At 43.4% G+C, this 23,106-nt stretch overlaps 1 protein-coding gene across 10 annotated transcripts in view; it reads left to right on the top strand.

Moving 5' to 3' along the window:
- The window catches only part of SLC25A13 (solute carrier family 25 member 13), a 228,256-nt gene that overhangs the window by 170,783 nt on the left and 34,367 nt on the right, over positions 1 to 23,106 (top strand). For all 10 annotated transcript variants that reach the window (XM_006061079.4, XM_045166352.1, XM_044946462.2 and 7 more), the window contains one exon: positions 19,746 to 19,886. In XM_006061079.4, the coding sequence (XP_006061141.3) occupies positions 19,746 to 19,886 (141 nt within the window). The remainder of the gene's footprint in view (positions 1 to 19,745; positions 19,887 to 23,106) is intronic.

The following is a 23,106-nucleotide window of genomic DNA, read 5'->3' as shown; positions in this document are numbered from 1 at the left end:
AATGACATATCATGCACAGTGTTTTCACTGCCCCAAAAATCTGTGTTCCATCCATCCATCCATCTTTTCCTCCCTGCCCCACCCCAGCAGCCATTGATGTTTTTGCTGTCTCCATAGTTTTACCTTTTCCAGAATGTCTTATGGTTGGAACCATGCAGTTTTGTATTCTCTCCAGATTGACTCTTTTCACTTAGTAATGTGCATTTAAGGTTCCATGTCTTTTCACAGGGCTTCCCTAATGGCCCAGTGGTAAAGAATCCACCTGCCAAACAGAAGATCTGCATTCGGTCCCTGGGTCGTAAAGATCCCCTGGAGAAGGAAATGGCAGCCCATTCCAGTATTCTTGCCTGGGAAATCCCACAGACAGAGGAGCCTGGTGGGCTACCAGTCCATGGGGTCACAAAAGAGTCAGGCATGACTTGGCAACTGAGCAACAACAGTACTCCTTTGAGTGTGTCATAGTTTATCTGTTCTCCTACTGAGGGACATCCTGGTTTCTTACAAGTTTTGGCAGTTGTAAATAACACTGCTATAAATATCCTTGTGCCAGGTTTTTGTTGAAAACATACATTTTCATCCTTTGGGTAAATACCAAAGAGTGCGATTGTTGAATCTTTACTATGAGACTATGTGTAGTTTTTTAAGAAACCTCCTAACTGTTTTCCAAAGTGGCTGGACCATTTTGCATCCTGCCAGCAGGGCCACTCTGCATTCGTGTCAGCATTTGGTACTGTGAGTGTCCCGTGCATCTTTTTGCTTCTATAGTCCATCTTCTCTTCCTCATGGTGTTCACTTTTTCAAGAATTCCTTTCATATTTTTGCTGGCCATCTGGTCTCTCACTTTACAGTTTGACCTTCAACTTATTATCCTCAGCTCTAGCTAATTGCTTAATTTTGTTTTTTCATTTAATTTTTTGAGAGGAAATTTGACTTGCAACCCTCAACTTGTGTGCTTGGTCATAGAACACTAGTGTATGTGTGTGTGTGTGTGTGTGTGTGAGTCAGTCATATCCGACTCTTTGCAATCCCTTGGATTGTAGCCTGCCAGACTTCTCTGTCCTTGGGATTCTCCAGGCAAGAATACTGGAGTGAGTTGCCATTCCCTTCTCCAGGGGAATCTTCCTGACCCAGGGATGGAACCTGGGTCTCCTGCATTGCAGGCAGATTCTTTATCATCTGAGCCTCCAGGGAAGCCCATGACATGCCAGATATTCATACCTTTGCTTGACAAATCTATTTGTTTCAACTATTTATAAATGTGTTCAAACCCTTTGTTGCACCATTTTGGTTTTTAGTTTGAATTCTGTAAGTATCCTGTGGATAACAGTGTAGGTACTTCTGTCATAAAATATACCCAAAGCCTTATTCCTATGACTGAGCGTGGAATCACTTTCAGTCAGTCATTTCAAACCAGGGAGAAAATTCCCTCACGTAATGAACACATGTGTCCTGGCAATCAGAGCTGGTCGTTGGAGTGTCAAAATTTGATTTAAGTCTTCTGTGATCATTCTCTTCCCAGGGTTTTCTGTGGAGATGTGGCCTGATGGTATAGTATTCTTAAGGCAGAATCCTAATTCCTCTCTGCAGGTGCACATATCCTACTTAGAAATATAGACTGATACAGGAATCAGTCATTAAGTTGAATTTCTATGAGATTGCTGCTGTGTCACATGTCAAGTAGCCAAGATTTATTATGTGTTATAATGATGCTTTGGAAATAAGGGTATTATTTTTAATACTTACATTATAATTTATTTATAGTTTAATGAAAATCTAATGGCTAGTTACATTTTGTTATTGTTTTTATTTGCAGTATCTCTAGGAGACTTTTTGCATACCCCTGAAAATACAAAACCATGTTGTAAGGCTTCCCCCCCACCATGGTAAAATAATAGTTTAATAGATGACTTCCAACAGGATTATAGTGAATTACGTTATCCTTGTTTCATAAACTTTAGATTATTTAAAATAATTTTCATATTTTTACAAACAAAAAATTGTACCAAACATACATATTTTAGTCAAGATCATATCATAAATGTTTTCTCTCTTTCAACATATTGTGATTTTTCATTAAAAAAATAACCATATTAAAGCTAGAGTAGAAAACAAAGCAAAAGAAACTGTCCATAATTCTTCAGTTCTCATACTGTAAGTTTTCTTAATCTGTATTTATGCTTTTTCCCTGACTTCCAACTCTACTGACTGCAAGGCTCAGAGGTTGTATCAGGTATTATTAATATGTATGACCTGTTGTCTTGTCAGATGTGGTCCTGCTTTGCTATTTGAGCTCTTCCTTTATAACTTTGTGCTGACAGCTAATTGTATCCTGGGGCCTTGCGTGGATGTTGACAGAACTGAGAATCTATAAGTGCACAGGATAGGACTCTTGTCTCACTGTTCTGCCTCTGCAGAACCTTGTGTCTGACATACAGGAAAGGCTTAAAAATATTTATGAGATGAATAAAGAAACGCTTGACTAGAAGGTGTTGGTGATGAGGGCAGTAAATGTAGGACAGTCATTTGATACACTGTGTTGCCACTAACTCAATTATAAATGGGCAGTGAAGACACCGTACCTCCAGGGATTGGAACAGGGTGAAGAAATTGATGGACCTTAGGGAATACCTCTAACATGCCTACACACGAACACCCCTGGATGTTTCTCAAATAATATTTTCATTGGTCACTCAGTAAAGGAACCAAACTTTAAAAAGCTCGTATTGGTTTATTTGACTTCAGTTCTAAAAATGGCAAATAAACTAACCTGCAAATATATGCAGAATCTTAAGAACAGGATGAAGATATACAACTTGGGGCACTTGGTGTAACTTACTCATTATTGCTTATGTTCTTAGTAGGCAAGATTTTATTGGATGGATAACATGTGAAATTATGTCAGAATCATGAAGGAATCATAGAAAAGAATGGCTTTAAAAACAAAAAAGACTGACAATGCTCCAATACCACAACACACCTACTGGAGTAGGTAAACTCGAGAACACTGACGGTACCCGGGGCTGGTGAGGATGTGGAGCAACAAAAACTCTCTTTTGTTCCTGGTGATGTGCACAGTGGTGCAGCCTCTTTGGAAGACAGTTTGGAGGTTTCTCAGCGAAACCTCCTCTCACAGTAAGATCCAATAACTACATTCTTTGGTGTTTACTCAAAGGGGTTGGAAACTTATGTTTTCAGCAGAAGCCTTAAAACTGCTACATAGTGTATAGTTCCAATTACAGGACATCCTGTAAAAGGCAAAACTACGCAGACAGCAAAAGGATCAGTGGTTGCCAGGTGTTGGGAGGAGGAAGGCATGAATAAGCAGAACACAGGATTTTTAGGGCAGTGAAAATACTTTGTATGATATTCAGTTCAGTTCAGTTGCTCAGTCGTGTCTGACTCTTTGCGACCCCATGAATCGCAGCACGCCAGGCCTCCCTGTCCATCACCAACTCCCAGAGTTCACTCAAACTCATGTCCATCAAGTCCGTGATGCCATCCAGCCATCTCATCCTCTGTCGTCCCCTTCTCCTCCTGCCCCCAGTCCATCCCAGCATCAGGGTCTTTTCCAATGAGTCAACTCTTTGCATGAGGTGGTCAAAGTACTGGAGTTTCAGCTTCAGCATCAGTCCTTCCAGTGAACACCCAGGACTGATCTCCTTTAGGATGGACTAGTTGGATCTCCTTGCAGTCCAAGGGACTCTCAAGAGTCTTCTCCAACACCACAGTTCAAAAGCATCAATTCTTCGGTGCTCAGCTTTCTTCACAGTCCAACTCTCACATCCATACATGACCACTGGAAAAACCATATTATAATACTGCTAGTATGTCAGTAACCATTTTCCCAAACCTATAAACTATACACCTCCTTGAGTGAACCTTAATTAAACTCTGGATTCTGAAAGATTATGAAAATAATTTTGCTCCTTCACAGGTAGCCCAGTAAGTCTTCTGGGGGGTAGGATTAAGACACTGGGCTGCAGTGAGAATTCTATGCCTGGTGCTATGGAAAACTCTTTCTCCAGACTTTTACTTGAACTTGGAGCAAAAATAAAAGATATCTGATGGCAGTCAGAGTTCTGAACGCTGGCCTAATTGGCTGCCTTTGTGTGTGTGTGTGTGTGTCCGTCCCTCAGTTGTAACCCCAGGGACTGTGCCCCCCCCCCAGGCTTCTGTGTCCATGAATTCTCTAGGTAAAGAACAGTGGAGTGGTAGCCATTCCCTTCGCCAGGGGATCTTCCTGACTCAGGGATCGAACCCCAGCCTCCTGCTTTGCAGACAAATACTTTATCATCTGAATCACCAGGGAAGCCAAGGGCTGCCTTTGGTGCCTCAGAGACGTCATCTGATCCGAAGCAAGTCCATCTCATGATAGACCCTGAGCCAGCCAGCTGTCGCTCTTCCCTTCTCCTCCCTTCCCCTTCTTTGGGAAAATCTCAGAGTTTTTGTTTGACTCAACACAGTTCAAACCCTGGGTCGTCCTTCTGGTTTTCTAATAAATAGGGGAGGGGTTTGTTGTAATATGAAAATATGAAGAAAGGTTGGGTCCCATCTTTAATACAGTTAAGATACTTTAGACATTGAAGGTCTGTAAATCATTAAGGAATTCTGTAGTCAAAATAGACATAATATAACAGGCAGAGCCCAAATATGAATGTATTTGACAGGTCTATAACTTAATTACTTTTTAATACCGGTCAAACCAATTCCACTTCAGTTTGTTGGCCAGGCTTCTATAGGCATATTAAAACCCTATGAAGTTGAAAACTTGAAACTTAATATTTGTAAAGCACATTAACAGTGTACCTTTTTTCTGCCTTGCCATGTAGTTAAGAAATTAAGAATAGGAGATTTCAATTTGGTATCTGTCTCAAAAACAGGTAAGTGGTAAGAATCTGTTCTCTTTTCAGAATTCTTAACAGTCAAGTCACAGATTTTTCGCTTAAGAGCTTAATTCACACATCAAATCAAAGGAGAAAATTCCATATTGCTTTGTGTTAGGAGGTGTGCATTTAGTAAGTTTAACTAGGTGTGTTAGTTTTCTAGGCTGCCATAGCAAAATGCCACAGGCTTAACAATAGAAGCGTGGCTTAAACAACAGAAAACGTTTTCCTCACACTTGTAGAAGCAGGAAGTCCAAGATCAAGGTCTGCAAGTTTGGTTTTCTTCTTAGGCTTCTTTCCTTTGCTTGCAGGAGGCTATCCTCCCCCTGCATCCTCACGTGGTCACCCCTCAATCTGTGTATTGTCTTTATCCTAATCTCTTAAGGATTCTGGTCGTATTGAATTAGGGCACACCCATAAGACTTCGGGAGAAGGCAATGGCACCCCACTCCAGTACTCTTGCCTGGAAAATCCCATGGACGGAGGAGCCTGGTGCACTGCAGTCCATGAGGTCGCTAGGAGTCGGACACAACCGAGCGACTTCACTTTCACTTTTCACTTTCATGCATTGGAGAAGGAAATGGGAACCCACTCCAGTGTTCTTGCTTGGAGAACCCCAGGGACGGGGAAGCCTGGTGGGCTGCCATCTATGGGGTCGCACAGAGTCGGACACGACTGACGCGACTTAGCAGCAGCAGCAGCATAAGACTTCACAAACTGTCGGTCAGGACTGAAGCGACTTAGCACGCATGCACGCATATGACTTCATGGGCTTCCCACATGGCACTAGTAAAGAACCTGCCTGCCAATGCAGGAGACATAAGAGATGCAAGTTCGAATCCCTGGGTTGGAAAGGTGCCCTGGAAGAGGAAATGGCAACCCACTCCGGTATTCTTGTCTGGAGAATCCCATGAACAGAGGAACCTGGCAGGCTACAGTCCCTAGGGTTGCTAAGAGTTGGACACGACTGAAGCGACTTTAGCACACGTGCATATGACTTCATGTTCCCTTCATTACCTCTTAAAAGGCTCTGTCTCCAAGTGCAGTCACATAAGAAGTATAGACTCAGGTCTTCAGCATACGAATTTTGGAGGGACAGGATTCAGCCCATAACCCCAGGAGTTAAGATAAGAGTTCTTTTCTCAGCTGCAGTACAGGTTCAGGTTCTTGATCACAGCAGGGTGCTGACCCCTCCTGCGGCCACTGGGTCCAGCACTTTCCCTTCACAGCTGGATGGAGTGAGCAGCACCTCAGCTTCATGCCCTCATATTTGCCAGCTTCTCTTTAAGATTGCCGAGCACCTGCCCATCTTCAATATTTGTGAACAGCAGCCGAGTGCTGTTGGGCACTGCGTTTGAATTTAATTCACCCACTGTTATTTGCCGAATATCTGCTTTTGTACGTGTGTTCTTCATACAACGTGATAATACCTGTACTGCATACATGTTACATGCAAGTTATTTTCATGTCTCCATTTAACATTGAGGTAGAGAGTAAATGGAGAAGGAAATGGCAACCCACTCCAGTGTTCTTGCCTGGAGAATCCCAGGGACGGGGAGCCTGGTGGGCTGCCATCTATGGGGTCGCACAGAGTCAGACACGACTGAAGCTACTTAGCAGTTTAGCAGAGAGTAAGTGGAAAATGTGTCGAAGCTTAGATTTCCTAAGAAATCTTTGTTTCCTAATTTACTCAAGTATCACATTCTGTATCATTCTGTGTTCCCTCATATCTCAGTTGGTAAAGAATTGGCCTGCAGTACAGGAGACCTGGGTTTGATCCTGGGTTGGGACGATACCCTGGAGAAGGAAGTAGCACCCTGCTCCAGTGTTCTTGCCTGGAGAATCTCATGGATAGAGGAGCCAGCAAGCTACAGTCCATGGGGTCGCAAGAGTCGGACACAACTTAGTGACTAAATCACAAATCATTAGACATTTACTAGTGTAGACCTTTATTGTAGTTACAGTTTTATAGTTTTATTTGTATCTAAATAATCAAAATAATGTACATAGGTTTTAGTTTAAAAAAAAAAACACCTCATACTCCATAAGTTCATATTAATCTATTTTTGACACATGTAAGCACACATATTTGAATGTCACCATGCAATTAGATATTCTTAGCACATGTCACTTGTGAAAAGCACTTTAAATCTAAGTACATTCAATTGAGCATAATTAAAATATCAAGATACATATTCTTCATATACATTTTGCCACTTAATTTTTTAAGTAGCTCTAAGTATCTACCATGTGAATTCAAATTAAAAGGAGGTGATTAAATTACAGTTATATTTAATGCTTTTAGTTTAAAATATAGCAGAAATTACACTGTGTTAAAAAAAATACACTGCTGTTTTCTGTGGACAGCAGATTGATGACAGAATCAATTTTTTTTTTTTTTTTTTTTTTTTTTACGTGGAACACTGTTACTCTTCTCTGAGTATTCACAAGACTGTTGCCTAGAATGGTGGGGGCAGGAACAGGGATCATAAGGGCTTTATCATCTCGTGAGTTCTTTTGACGCCTCCCAAGTCCCAAGAAAGAATGTTCAAGGAGTGCATCTTGGTTAGTAAAGAAGCATTAAGAGAAAAGCTCGTTTAGTTTCTAACAGGTGAGAGAAAATGAGTTATGGGGCTCCTGAACATCTTTTAGATTATCTAAAAGGTTATCTTTTAAATAATGTGTTTAGGCTGCTGCTATTTCCTGTGATTGTAATCGTGAGCAGAACGCCTCAAGTCATGTTTAATTCCCATGTAACTTTTTGTTTGTTTGTTCCCACCGCACAGTTTGAGAGATCTTAGTTCCCCAACCTGGGATTGAACCTGGATGGCGCCTGGCGTGAATGCACCAAGGCCTAACCACTAGACTATCAGGAATCTCTCTATTCCCATGTAACTTTAAAACCTACTTGGTCATAATCATTGGCCCTAAAACAAGTTGCATTTTAGTGGAGAGCATTGTTCTTGGAACAGAGAATTTGAGCAGTACATTAAGATTTTAGATACTGTTGCCTTTCTAAATATTTGATTTCTTGAAATTCTGTTTTTAAGAAAGAAGTATTTCTTCCCTCAGAAAAGTTAACTGTGCAGATCAGAAGAGTCAATAATGAAGTAAATCATATAATACGGCAGAAGGAATTTGGGGGACGAAAGTGGGAGAAAGAGAAGAAAACATCAAGCGGACAGAAGCACTTGGCCCTGAGCAAAAGCTGTGAGAGAAGCCCCATTTCAGGTTCTTTGCAGACTATCTTGCCCATTTCAGAGAGGGGGTATTAGAAGGGAAACACCTATATTTTACTTCAAGGCTAGTATCATGGGAAAAATTAGGGCATTTGGAAAGAATGATGCTTTGTATGGATAGAGTGCCATTCACTCGAGAAGCGTGGTGCTCGGCTTCCTGCTGACATAGTTGTAGCTTCCGTAGCCCCACGGCCCTCTCTGGTTGCTCTCAGCCCTCCCGGAAGCAGAAGTGGATTTATGAAGATCACGGATTTTAGAGGGACGCGCGCAGCTAAAACTGTCGTATGCAGATGTGTACTTTTATTTGTGTCGGGAGCAAGATCAGGCGTCTGGCCTCCACTTGGGCTCTTCTCGGTCGCTTCAGTTGTGTCCAGCTCTTCGTGTTGACCCCATGGACTGTGGCCCGCCAGGCTCCTCTGTCCATGGGAATCTCCAGGCAAGAGCACTGGAGTGGGTTGCCGTTTCCTTCTCCAGGGGATCTTCTTGGCCCAGGAATGGAACCTGTGTCTCTTAGGTCTCCGGCACTGGCAGGCATCCATTCTTTATCACCAGTGCCACCATAAACCCTAGCATCCTGTTGGGATGGCTTTAAAAGCCAAATGTTAGAACTTGATCTTGAACATTAAGGGTGATTGTGTTGCCTTTCCCTTCTAGCTGTAGTATCGCCTGATCAGGAGTGCATGGTGCATCGTTTTCGGCAGGGGAAGCTCTTCTGTACTGCACTCAGGCTAGTCTCTTTCTCAGCCCCTTCTGTGCACATCTCCACAGTGGCTTGCCAGCTGTTGAGAGCAGCCCACCCCTAATAGAACAGAGACCAGCCCACAAATAGTGTTCTAATCTGTGCTTGTTATCTACCTAGCCATTGTCTTTTTTACCAGGACGTGATGATTAACTGTTTCTCAGTTAAAAAAAAAAAAAAAAAAAACCTTCAAAATGTATAAGTACCCAGAATGTATTGAATGTTACCGTGAATTTCATTAAATACAACTGAATGAATTAGTATTAAACAAAAGCCATCAGGTTATGCTGAGCTCTAGGGCATCGCCTGTCACTCAGTTAGAGGAGTTCTTTCCATCCTTTTTTTACTCCCCCCTTTTTTTTGACCTGATAAGGCCACTTCCTATGAATCCTGAGTATGACCGTGCTTTCCTATGAAAGAAGGTTTAATCTGCAAGTTCCTAGGAAAGGAAAATTTGAAAACTCAGTTGCACTGGCTTTAAAAGGGCTTGTTTAAATTCACCTAAATAGAGTTCCGTCATGTATTTATTGATGGTACCCAGTACCACTGATTGAGTGCTGTGGTGTGCTGCTGCTTGGTACTTGTTTTGGTACCAGAAACCAATTTGGTACCAAATCCGGTACTTGTTTCCATGTTCTGCTCTCATCATCCTCTAAATAACACCCAAAATATGGGCTCCACGAGGGCGAGGATCTTTGTCAGTTTCGTTTATTCCTGTCCACCCGATTCTACAGTTGGCACATTGAAAGCATGAAGAGCATTAATGTCACTGTGTCCATTTTACAGATGAAGTAAGTTTTGAATGTGTAAGAAGCTTGTCAGAGCCTAAGCTGTCAATCATGGGGCTGCATCAACTCCCAACTCGCCCCCTGTTTCTTGAGCAGCTGCTCTGTGTCAGGCCCTGTGCTGGCTGCTGGTACATACTACTTTATTTAGTCCTCACGATGAGTCTATGAAATGGTTACAACTCTTTGTTATTGTTCAATAGCCAAGTCATGTCTGACTCTTTGTGACCCAGTGGACTGCAACATACCAGTTTTCCTGTCCTGCACTATCTCTGGGAGTTTGCTCAAACTCAGGTCCAGTGAGTCGGTGTTGCTCTCTAACCATCTCATCCACCTTGCCCCCTGTTCCTCCTGCCCTCAATCTTTCTCAGCGTCAGGGTCTTTTCCAGTGAGTTGGCTGTTCGCATCAGGTGGCCAAAGTACTGTAGCTTCAGCTTCGGCATCAGTTCTTCCAGTGAATATACAGAGTTGATTTCCTTTCAGATTGAGTGGTTTGATCTTCTTGCTGTCCAAGGGACTCTCAAGAGTCTTCTCCAGCACCACAGTTCGAAGGTATCAATTCTTAGTGCTCAGCCTTCTTAGTGGTCCAGCTCTCACATCTGTACATGACTACTGGAAAAACCATAGCCTTGACTAGACGGACCTTTGTTGGCAAAGTGATGTTTACTTGTTTATTTTTTTTGTCTCTACTTTTTAATGTACCATCTAGGTTTGTCATAACTTTTCTCCCGAGGAGCAAGCATCTTTTAAATTTCATGGCTGCAGTCACCACCCACAGTGATTTTGGAGCCCCGCAAAATAAAATCTTTCAGTTTCCACTTTCCCTATCTGTTTGCCATGGAGTAGTGGGACTGGATGCCGTGATCAAAACAGCCCTATGTAGTGTTTAAACTCTGGCTGCCTGCTGCGTCTTCCAGTCTTTGGACAGAGGGCTTGAAGGCATGAGCAGTGGCCTTGGGCTCTTCCTTAGATGTCACTAACTGCTTCATCCTCTCATCTATGTTGCAGGTCAGACTGACTTCGCCAATACTTACATGGGAGAGCCAGAGTGTAACTTTACTGTTGCTTCCTAGGGCTCTTATGTTGTTGTTTTGGTTTATGCTTTAGAACTTGAGTTGTGGCTCCTTACGCCAAATCCTGATCCATTTGATTCTATTTTCTGTATCTTTGAAGGCTATATAGTAAGACTAAGACTAATAATTGTCAGTTTCTGCTGTGAATCGAAATTATCCTACAACTCTGTGTGTGTCATTAAAGCAAATCTGCAAGCTTTATAAAACTCCCTTCCACTCCTCCTCCTCGCCTCAGAACTTGTGCTGTTCTGCTTAAGTGTAGCATAATTATCTGTTTATCTTTTCACTCTCCCTAGATCTTTTTCTCCTTAATACCCTAAATAAATTTTCATTCCACCTTGCTTGCTTCCGTAAATGACTAGCATTCTCTCTTTCTCCCCTTCCCTTGAGAAATGGAGATGACAAGAGCTCTCTAATTTCTCAGCCTCCCTCTGCAATCACAGGTCGCTGCACGCTGGACCTCACCTCCCTGTCTCAGCAGCCTTGGCTGGCTGCCATCTACCCTTCAGGAAGCCCCTTTCTTGACATCTGTGCCTGTGTCACTGTGCACTGTGGTGTACAGCTGGAGGGTCTCATCATTCCTTAGCTCTTTGTTGTTTTCTTAGTCACTTAATTGTGTCTGACTCTTTGCGACTCCATCAACTGTCGCCCACCAGACTCCTAAGACCATGGAATTCTCCAGGCAAGGACACTGGAGTGGGTTGCCATTTCCTCCTTCGGGGGATCTTCCTGACCCAGGGTTCAAACCTGTGTCTCCTGCATTAGCAGGCAGGTTGTTTACCTCTGAACCACCAGGGAAGCCCGCTATCCTGGGTGTTTCATCTTCTTTCGCCCCATATAAACCCTCGCCTTCAGGTAGCACATACGTAGGGTGATGCCCTCATCCGGCTCTCAGTCCTTAATTCCCAACTTGCCCTTTTATTGCCTTCTGGATGTGTCATTTCTCTAGGTCTCTTTGTTCCTCTGTTTTACACATATGCAAAAACTCAGATCCTTTCTCTGATCCTACCCGCTTTCAGCCCCGCATTCGGCTCCAAGCCCTGCTGATCTCGACTGCATCTCCCACCTCCTGTCTCAGGGCTTCCCTGATGGCTCAGTGGTAAAGAACCTGCCTGTGAATGCAGAAGACACACGAGATGTGAGTCCAATCCCTGGGTCAGGACGATCCCCTGGAGGAGGGTTCCCCTGGAGGCAACCCACTCCAGTATTCTTGCCTGGAGAAGTCCATGGACAGAGGAGCCTGGTGGGCTCCAGTCCACGGGGTCGAAAAAGTCAGACACAGCTTAGTAATTGAGCACACACCCCCGCCCCTACCTCATCACCAAGTAATGGTTCTCATTCCGGCCTTTATTCTCTCTCACCTAGTCTGCTAAATGCTTGCTTCTTATCCCTGCCTCAGGGGCTCTCCCTCCTAGTAAACTCGCCCCTCACAGCTCAGCTAGTAAAGAATCCGCCTGCAGCGCAGGAGACCGTGGTTTGATTCCTGGGTCGGGAAGATCCCCTGGAGAAGGGAAAGGCTACCCACTCCAGTATTCAGGCCTGGAGAATTCCATGGACTGTATAGTTCACGGGGTTGCAGAGTCGGACACGACTGAGCGACATTCACTTTGCTGCCCAGTCACCTTTCTGAGACCTAGATACTAGTCCAAACACTGGCCGGCTCCTAAACTTACCAGCTTCCTTCCCACTGCAGGCTCACACCCAGGCACCTCCCCAGGGGGCAGCTCCACTCACCACTCCTTCCCTGCGCTGGCCCCAGTAGTCTTATTTTCCACCATACTGTCTCATACCCCTTCCAGCCATTTGAACCGATGATTCTTCCATGCTCCCACGATAAGCAGTGGAAATCAGTGCTCAGGCTCTGGCGTCCAGCAGGTCTAGTTTTGAATCCAGACTTCACCTTCTTAGCTGTGTGACGTCTGGCAAGGTACATAACCTCCTTTCAGCCTCACTGGCTTACTTATAAAATTGGAATAATATTATCACCTATCTGATGATGGTTTGAGGACTCAAAGAGAAAGTCTAACAGGGCTTTTAGCAAGTCCTCAATATATGTTCTGGGATGATCACGTTGATTTCATCGTGATTATCCTTATTGAAATCTCTTTGGACAGTTGTGCTGCTGGTTTATTTCCCTTCTGAGTGTGGCACAAGCTCTTGTCAGGGTGACTGTGTCTTTCTCTGCCTGGATTGCCTAAGTCCTAACTGCGGTTCAGTGACCAGTTTACATGTTATCTTCTTTTTTCTTTTTTCACCAATTTTTTTTTTTTTTTATTTTAGTTGTGGCAAAAACACATGACATATACTTGACCATCGTAACCATTCTTTTTTCTTGATTTGTTTGTCTATTGCACTGGGTTTTTGCTGCTGTGTGAGGGCTTTCTTGTTGCCGCGAGTGGGGGCTGCTCTGTGGTACCACACAGGTCTCTCGCCGTGGCCTCTCTCGTTGCAGAGCACGGCTCTCGGTGCGTGGGCTCAGTAGTTGTGGCTCACGGGCTTCAGTTGCCTGTTGCATATATAGGATCCTCTCGGACCAGGGATCGGGCCCGTGTCCCTAGCGTTGGCAGGCAGATCCCTATCCATTGTACCACTAGAGAAGTCCTTAGCCATTCTTAATTGTACGATTTCGTAGTGTTAACTGTATTCATACAGCTATGCAACACATCTCTAGAAGTTTTTCATCTTAAAAAACTGAAACTCTGCTCTTAGAACAATTTCTCTTTTCTTCCTTCTGCCAATCCCTGGTAACCATAGCTTTCTATGAATTTGTCCTGGAGGTTCATCCATGTTGTAGCATGTGACAGGATTTCTTCCCTAAATAACAGTCCAGTGTATGTATTCCCCACCTTTTCTTTGTATATTCATTGGCTGATGGACATTTTGGCATAAAATATTTTTAATATTCTCCTTTAAAAAAAGGAACTTAGAGATATAATCAAGCCAAAGTGGAAACCTTGTTTATATCTTGATTCAAACAAACCAGTAAACACATTTTGGAGCCAATTTGTATTTTTAACTTTGGACTAGGTATGAGATGATACCAAAGAAATAGTGCCAATTTTATTATGAGTGAAAATAATATTGTGATTTTGTTAGAAAATATCCACACATTTAGGGAGCCATACTGAATCATGTAAAGGTAAAAATTATGTTGTGTGACATCTGCTGTAAAATGCATCAAGCAGTAAAAGGGAAAGGGTGTTAAAAAAAAAAAGGACAAGTTATACAAAGCCACAGTAACCAAACAGCATGGTACTGGCATAAAAACAGGCATATTAAGCTAATGGAATAGAATAGAGAACTGAGAAACACACCCTTGTGCATATGGTCAAATGATCTTCCACAGAAGTGGCAAGACCGCACCGTGGGAGAAAGAATGGTTTTTTCCAACAAATGGTGTTGAGAAAACTGAATATGCATACATGCTAAGTCACTTCAGTCACGCCCTACTCTTTGTGACCCTATGGACTGTGGCCCGCCAAGCTCCTCTGTCTATGGAATTCTCCAGGCAAGAATACTAGAGTGGGTTCCCATGCCCTCCTCCAGGGGATCTTCCCAACCCAGGGATGAACCCACGTCTTTTATGTCTCTTGCATTTGCAGGCAGGTTCTTTCCCACCTGGGAAGCCCTTGAGAAAAAGAGATATCCACATGCAAAAAAATTAATTTGGACCCTAACCTTACATTAAATGTAAGACCTGAAACTATAAAACTACTAGAAGAAAACACAAGGGAAAAACTTCATGACGTTGGATTTGGCAGTGATTTCTTGGTATGACACCAAGGGCACAGGAGCAAGATTAGACAAATGAAACTGTATCAACTTTAAGAACATCTGTGCACCTGTTATCTCCTTATGTGTTTTACCCCCTCCCCAGATTATCCAAGCTAGCAGAAACCTTTCCCTCCTTTGAATTGCGTGGAGGTACGTCTGGACCTTAGCTCTTACCACATATTTATCTTGTGTGCCATTTTTTGTATTCATAGGGGATATATTTCTTGGGCTCAGTAGAAAACCCTTCCGTCTGCTTGTTGGTTGTGTCGCTCTGAAGTGTAAGTTGCTGTATTAGTTTGTTAGAGCTGCCATAACAGAATACCCACAGGTGGGGTGACAAAGTAAATTTATTTTCTCACATTCCTGAAGGCTGGAAGTCCAAGATCAAGATGTTAGCAGGGTTGGTTTCTTCTGAGGCTCCTCTTCTTGGCTCAAAGACGGCTGCCTTCTTACTGTGCTCCACATGGTCCTTTCTCTGTGTATACATGTGTCTGTATCTTGGTTTCCTCTTATTGTAAGGACACCAGTCACATTGGATTAGGGCCTACCCACAGGATTTCAGTTTACCTTAATTAGTTCTTATGAAGTCCTGTATTTGATTTTAGTCACATTCTAAGGTACTAAGGGCTAAGACTTTAATATATGAATTTTGGTGGAACACTGTTCAGCACATAATAGTTGCTTCCATCTTTCTATGCCTCAGTTTCCTCTTATGTAAAATCTGGGGAAAAAATTACCTCTTGAGTGAACAGAAAGCGTATAGAATATTGATGCATGCAAAACCACACCCTAATAGCCTATGATGGATGTTTAATGAATGTTTATTACCTCCAGTCCTCTTTAAAACTCCTTGAGAACAGGAATGCTTTCTCACTCATCTTGTGTCCTTACTGTTGCTAGGACAAACTTGGAACCTGATTGCTTAAAAATATTTAGTGAATTGGGACTTCCTTGGTGGTCCAGAGTGGCTAAGACTATGAGCTCCCAGTGCAGGAAGCCCAGGTTCGATTCCTGGTCAGAGCACTAGATCCCACATGCCCCAACTAAGAGTTCGCATGCCTCAACTAAGACCCAGCACAGCCAAATATATATATATATATGTGTGTTTCTTTTTTAATTTGTTGAATAAATACATGAATGAATGAATGATCAAGCCTCAGAAGTGAATCTGCAATAGGTGCGTGAGTTTCTGTTTAGGTGCATCCAGATACTAGATATTAACTAAGATTTCAATCATAAAATCTATACTGAGAAGCTGGAAACAAGTCAGCGTCCCCACTGTAAATATTTTAGGCCACATGGAGCTGGTTCTGATGTGGAAAACTGTCACCTGGCCTGCTTGCCACAGACTCCAGAAAGTCACAGGGAAGTGCTTTGTGACGAAACTGTACGCATACAAAAAGCAGTGTCTTCCCAGCCAGAGGCTTCAAGTGATGAGGGACACGGAGACATCACGTGCACAATAGGTGCTCCTGTCCGCGGTCTGCAGGCTCGGCTGTCTTTGATCTCTGCAGAGGAGGGGGTGTGGGTACGGCGCTGTGAATGGACAATCGGCCAGGAAGCTGAAGAGCAGCCGTGGCACACCGTTCAGTGAGTGGGTCGTGGTGGTGCCCAGACCCCGTGCATCTGATGATAAGCATCTTCTCTTGGTGCCTCGGAGTCTCTCATTTCCTTCCAGTTTGACTCCAAAGGACCGATTCGTCTTCAGCCCCACTACAGCGTGCCACTTGGAGTCTGTAGGTTCTTTCTTTCTGAAGCCCCAGAGGTAATGAGCCCATCATCATTTTTCCCTAGTATCACTGCACTCTTTTCTCCCCACTGCCTCTATTTTCTGCAGCTCTCTGAAGGGAACTTTTGCATCATCTTTAGTGATTAGACTTCACTGTGCTGTCCTAAAAGGTTGATATCTATCAGTTGGCTTGGAGTCAAGGAAGTTGAGTATTATTTCTTATTGTATATAATATTAACTTTTGTAGGTATTATTTATAAGATAATGAATGGGCTTCCCTGGTGGCTCAGTGGTAAAGAATCTGCCTGCCATGCAGGAGATGTGGGTTCGATCCCTGGGTCAGGAAGATCCTGTTGAGAAGGAAATGACAGCCCACTCCAGTATTCTTGGCTGGGGAAATCCCATCGACAGAGGAGCCTGGCGGGCTACAGTCCATGAGGTTGCTAAAGAGTCAGACACTACTTAGCAACTAGATAACAACAAAGGTAATGAATAAGATAGCAATTCTACACCTAAACATCATAACCTTTAATAATGTTATTACTACTTGGATATGTATAAAAGGTTTGTTAGAAGTTCAGATGTAAAATACGTAAATGTTACTCTCTGAAAGTATGTAGAAAACTGGAATTAGAAATCAAAGCCTTAAGCCCTTTAAGCAGCCTCTCGGAGTTGAAAGGCAGCCTGGAGATGATGTAGTGAAGTAAAGTGATTCTCAACTCTCACTGCGCATTTTAATCACAAAGGGAGGGGCCAATGCAGAAATTCTCATTTAATTTGCCAACAGTAAGATCTAGGAGCCACTGCTTTTGAAAAGCTCTTCAGGCAGCCGTAGCATGCCACCAGGGAGGACAGTCATCAGCCTGAGAGCTAGAGGAGAGGAAACCAGTGTGTTTAGAATCACTGAGCACTGTGCCGGCTGCTGTACTTCTCCATCTCTTTGATCCTCGTGACAAGTGAGATGGTTCGACCAGCAGTGACCGAGGCTCCGTTGTCACACGTGATGTTCAGCTGCCTCTTAACCGCTCTTGGCAGCACGTGGTGAGTGTGCGTTAGAGTTCTGTTCTGTTCTTCTAGAAGACCCAAGTACATGTGTGCTGACTGCTCTCTAGTCTACCCTTGGTGGACATGGTCTTCCCTACTTTTGAGCTTTTAAAAGTCAGCCTCAGGGACTTCCCTGGTGGTCCAGTGGCTAAGGCTCCATGCTCCCAGTGCAGGGGGCCCGGGGTTCAATTCCTGGTCAGGGAACTAGATCCCACATGCTGCAACTAAGACCCACCACAGTCAAATAAATAAATAAAAACAAATATAAAAATAATAAATAAAATCAGCCTCGGGCTAATTCCAGCTCAGCAAATCCTTCCCAGCAGTTCTGCCCCATGGAACAGTTTTTTTTATTTATTTTTGCAACATGAAAACTCAAGTCCAGAAGCACAAACACAGTCCTTTGCTGTGCCCTCAGCCCTGGTACCAGGCCAGATCCCTCTCATCTCTTCGTTTTGCCTCCGTTAGGCAACTCCCTCCCTGTCACTTGGAAAGATGCAGGTGCAAACTCACAAAATATTCCAGGGCTGCAGACAGGCAGGGGTTGGTGTCCTGGCCCACCTGCAGGTCTCAGGCGTGTGAGCAAGGTGTGGCTGTTCCGAGCCCTAGAGCAGGGGAAGCAGCCTGGCTTCGTGTGGACAGAAGACCCTGGCAGGCTCTCCTTCCCCTGTAGAGGGGCCTTCTGTGGGGCTTTTCATGAATCCAAACCAGGTTTTCTCTACAACTTCCTTAGTCACCCAGGAGAGATGAAGATGATGGGTGAAACACGAGATAAGCAAGTACAGACAGGGAGTCAGTGGTTGTCTAGACAGACTTCCCCGTGGTTTGTATGTGTGGAGAGAGGAACATCCGAGACTGTTTTTAAGAATGTGTGTCTTAACTAAGTTTGGTAAAAATGGAAAAATGATTTGATTTAGACAGTTAAAGGATGAACACTTTTCTTTGTTTTTTTTTTTTTTTTTTTTGGTTAACATTACCTCTTGTATTAGATAAGTTATGCAGCAGTATTTATTTTTCTTTATGGAAGCATCACATGGTCTATGTGGAAGAAACAAATAATATAGCAGAAAAGAAAATAAACCATCTGTTACCAGTGTAGTGTATCTCTGCTACGTGATGGTCAGGGATAGCAGGCAGAGAGGCATGCATGTGTTTACACATCTGAGAGTTTTTGCTTCATAATGTGTATTATCTCCCACCTTATTCTTACTGGCAGCATAATATCTCATTGCAGGCATATACTCAAGTGCATTTAATCTATCCCTTCCCACTGCATATTTATGTTGTTTCTGATTTTTATTTCCAGGTATTAAACCATACTTCAGAGGCCATTCCTATAACTGGTTTTGATTAATACAGGCCATTTTCTGAGGGCACACACATTGGTAGGATCAGAGACTGTAGCAAGAAGTAGTTTGGTATGAAATTGACCCAAACTGTGCCTGTTACCACAAATAGCATCTGCTACGCTGTAAATGTCAGCACCGCGTCTGTGGTCTGGTTTGGTGATGTGGCTACGTAATGAAGATTCTGAACTACATGCGTGGGTCAGCCTTAGTTTGGAAGATATAAAAATGTGATATGTTTAAGACAAGGAATAACAAGTTGAAGTATAGTAAGAATGTAATTGCTTATAATAAATATAGGCTTATAGCTTCAGAATAGCTTAAAATTTCCCTTAGAGTGTGCACTTTAGAGATTTCCACAGATGATCTCGGAGGTGTGGCATCCAGCCATTTGCCAGAATGAGCACATGTTGTTCATAGTTTTGGCTGTAATTGATTTAATGCATTTTTTTTTTTTTTTACTACTTTGACATTTATCTTGTATGAAAAGAGCAATTCTATACTCAGGTTAATACATAAATAAAATATAATAATACCTAAGGCCATAACATGGTGTTTGGTGAGGGATCTGATTTTTTAAGAGAAGTCAAAAATAGCTTTCATCTAAGTTTGCCTGTTCTCTGGCAATTTTTGAAATAGTGATAGAATTGTGAAGTATTTATAAAAAAAAAAAAAAATCATGGGAAAGCCCATGTTCTCCTTGCCCCCTTCCCGTGCTGAGGAAGGCACAGTCGTGTCTCTCTAACTGGACACCACTTGACTTTCATTTCGTGGCTGCCTTTGTGTGCTTGGCTTGAGTCTTGTGGTGGCAGTTGATTGCGCTTCAAGGAATGTTTGTCATTGTAGTGAGAGGACTCGGGAGAGGCCAGAGGAGTCTCTCTGTGTTGGACCTGGTCTCTGGTGTTTGCTGTCTTTCAGCCTCCACGTGAAGGATACAGAGCCTGACCCAAGTCCTCCCAGGCAGGCACTGTATTTTGATTCAAATTCATAATCGCTGTTTTAATTGTTGGGGCAAGAATTGAAACTCCAGTCTATTGAGAATATAATATTCTGTGCTCCTTTGAGGAGAATCACTCATCTCTTCCTGAACCACCCTGCTTTATACTAAATCTTTTCTTTTCCTCCTTTTTTAGGCAGGGGGCTCTCAGGTGATTTTCACCAACCCTTTGGAAATTGTCAAGATCCGTTTGCAGGTGGCTGGAGAAATCACCACAGGGCCCCGAGTCAGCGCTCTGTCCGTTGTCAGGGACTTGGGCTTCTTCGGGATCTACAAGGTGAGTCCTGTTAGTCGTTTATTTGAGAGCGTGCTCATCTCCTACCCTAGTAAGTGTTCATTGGTGTGAAATTGATTCCTCACATTTGTGTACCTGGAGAAGATCTTCTGCAGGAGCTCATAGTGCATCTTCATGCCAGTTAAGAAGAGGTGCCCCTTCCTGGCATCTGCCAAGTAGCTGTCCTTAGAAGACATAAATCAAGGATGAATGTGATGCCGTGACCCCCACACACAGTTTGCCACAGCACTGGGTAGAGTTTTGTTTGGATCTGTTCAGGTTCGGTTCAGTTCAGTCGCTTGGTCGTGAGGTCAACTCATGGGGTCGACTCTTTGCGACCCCATGAACCGCAGCACGCCAGGCCTCCCTGTCCATCACCAACTCCTGGAGTCCACCCAAACCCATGTCCATCAAGTTGTTACTGATGTAAAAATCTGGTTCTCAGCACTGCTGCCCACGAATGGCAGCTGCCAGGCTCACAGGGCACCATCTTGCAAGGGAGACGGGCTGAGTTCAGTTTACCCACACATGCGAAGCCCATGCTGCTGCTGCTGCTGCTAAGTCGCTTCAGTCGTGTACGACTCTGTGCGACCCCAAAGACGGCAGCCCACCAGGCTCCCCCGTCCCTGAGATTCTCCAGGCAAGAACACTGGAGTGGATTGCCATTTCCTTCTCCAATGCATGAAAGTGAAAAGTGAAAGTGAAGTCGCTGAGTTGTGTCCGACCCTCAGCGACCCCATGGACTGCAGCCTACCAGGCTTCTCCGTCCATGGGATTTTCCAGGCAAGAGTACTGGAGTGGGTTGCCATCGCCTTCTCCAGAAGCCCATACTAGATCAGGAATTTGCGTTCTGATCCTGTTGTTCCAAACCTCTCCGCATGTGTGCCTTGTCATAATTGTTTTGCGTGCCAGCCGTTTATCATTTAGGAAATAGTTTTTGAGAACAACTGCAAAACAAAAACTTTAGAAGATTCTTCAAATTTTTTATTTATACTTTTCTGCCAAAGAAGTTGTAATGAACTAGAACTAGCTTTATATTATGCCCTGCTGTAAGGCTTCATCAAACATAAGGTGTTCACCATTTTTCAATGAGAAGATTTAAAAAAAACAGTTTCATGGCCAATTTGAATAAGTAAACCTTCAGGGATATAAGAAGGTACGTCAAATGTCTACTTAAAATATCTTTCATTTATTTACACATAGATATATAAAATCACATTGTACAGAATTAATGTAGCTTTTTTCTCTGTAAACATATCTAGAAATATTTAATTCTTCATCTGAGTTTTGAATCAGTTTCGTGATCACCACTTAATCCACATTTTGAATCAGCAGTTCATATGGTTTTGCAAAGCCTGCCATCTTCATTTTCATTCCACACGGACAAGAGGAAGGCCTTTTGAATGTTGTGTAATACTGGCCCAGGAAACCTTGTCCCACAGACACGTAACATTAGAGTTGTTCCTTTTTTTTCTATTCCCAGTTTATCCTGAATGGATATAAATGGCCCATGTGTAACATACTGCTTTTTCAAGTGAACTTTCAATGCCTAGTTTTGCCATTCAGCACAGCATTTATAGAAGTATCCCCTAGGAATATTTTTTTATCCTTTTCTTTATAACTCAGTTTTTTAGGTGACCTTGGTAAACAATCAGCATGTGTGATAACTGAGGTTGTTTCAAGCAAGTCTGCCTTCCTCACCTGGAACTCTAGACTTCTCAAGGTCAAGTAGTGGGAAGAGTACTCCAAGATCTGAGACTTCGTGAGGATCAAATATGATGTGATGCCCTCTTAGTGTTTTGGGGAGAACCTTGCCCTTTATTTAGACATCTTGTAGTGTTTAAGAATAAACATGTTGATTTTTTAAAAGTGATTTTATGTATGTATGTATTTTTGGCTGTGCTGGGTCTTCAATGCTGTGCGGGCTTTTCTCAAGTTGTAGCGAGCAGGGGCTACTTTCTAGCCGTGGTGCCCAGGCTTCTCATCGCAGTGGCTTCTCTTGGTGTGGAGCACCGCCCTAGGGCACCTGGGCTTCAGTGGTCGCAGCCGTGGGCTCAGTAGCTGTGGCTGTTGGGCTTAGTTGCTCTGCGGCATGTGGGATCTTCCTGGATCAGGGATCAAAACCCGTGTCTCAAAGCCCTGCGCTGGCAGGCAGGTTCTTCACCACTGAGCCACCAGGGAAGTCCTATGCTGGTATGTTTTTTTAAGTAGCACTTAAAATGCTCAGTGTGATCGTGCAGTGGAACACGATTTACCAATGTGATCCAGCTGTAAGAAATGAACAGTATTGTCGTGAGGCATAGCATTCATCATCAATTGGAAGAAAAGTCATCTTCTGTTCTGAATTTTTAGGCTCGTGCAGACTTTCACATGATATAGCAGCATGTCATTTTGACAAGATGCCAAGCAGTCTTTCAGTGGCTTGTCTGGTAAAAAGCACTTAGGTGCATGGTTGCTATCGAAATGTCTAGATGGATAAAACGGTAAAAACTTGTTTGCTGACACAGAAGCAGAGACTGTTAAACTACCTGCAAATGATACAAGACTGAGACTCAGTCCTTTTCATCTTCATAGTATTTCATAATCTTAATCCCCTTTAACACCCCTTGGAAGGAGTTGGTCTCCTAGTTTTGTAGTTAGGAGAACAGAGGTGCCAACGGTGGTATCTGAGCTGAAATTGAGGCTCAAAAGTTTCTTGTTTCCACTTTTGTGCTAAAATGGCTTTCTTGACATGAGCAGGATTGCTCATGTTTGAGCAAGAGACCTCTCTCATATAAAGTTAGTTTAATTACTAGCCTGGTGTCTTAATCTAGTTCAGAGGCATTCCACAGGCCTGGCTGCTGCCTTTCAAAACACTGCTTTCGGTGTATTGGTAATTACCAAGTGAAGTCACTAACAATTTGAGCTTTGAGCTTCTGGAAACTTGATTGCCTTGCGAGAGAATGACCTGGCAGGCAGGCCCTTCCATTCTGCTGGCCACGGGTGTCCTCAGCAGATCACCTCTCCACTCACTCAGTCTGACTGGGACTGTGTCGCCACCCTGGCTCATTCTCATTTGTTTTGTCCCACTTTCCAGCCTCAGGTTTTCTTTCCCGTGAGTTTCCTTTTCTCTGGGCTTATCTACTTTGCCCCAATCCTCCATGGTCAGAAATCTCTATTGATTCCAGATCCTGCCTTTGAGGGGCATTGCCTGGAGAATCCCCATGGACAGAGGAGTCTTTGG

This window comes from Bubalus bubalis, chromosome 8 (genome assembly GCF_019923935.1).
Source record: "Bubalus bubalis isolate 160015118507 breed Murrah chromosome 8, NDDB_SH_1, whole genome shotgun sequence".
Taxonomy (NCBI): domain Eukaryota; kingdom Metazoa; phylum Chordata; class Mammalia; order Artiodactyla; family Bovidae; genus Bubalus; species Bubalus bubalis.
The sequence above is the reverse complement of the archived record's forward strand: the minus strand, read 5'-3'. Positions and strand labels throughout refer to the sequence as shown.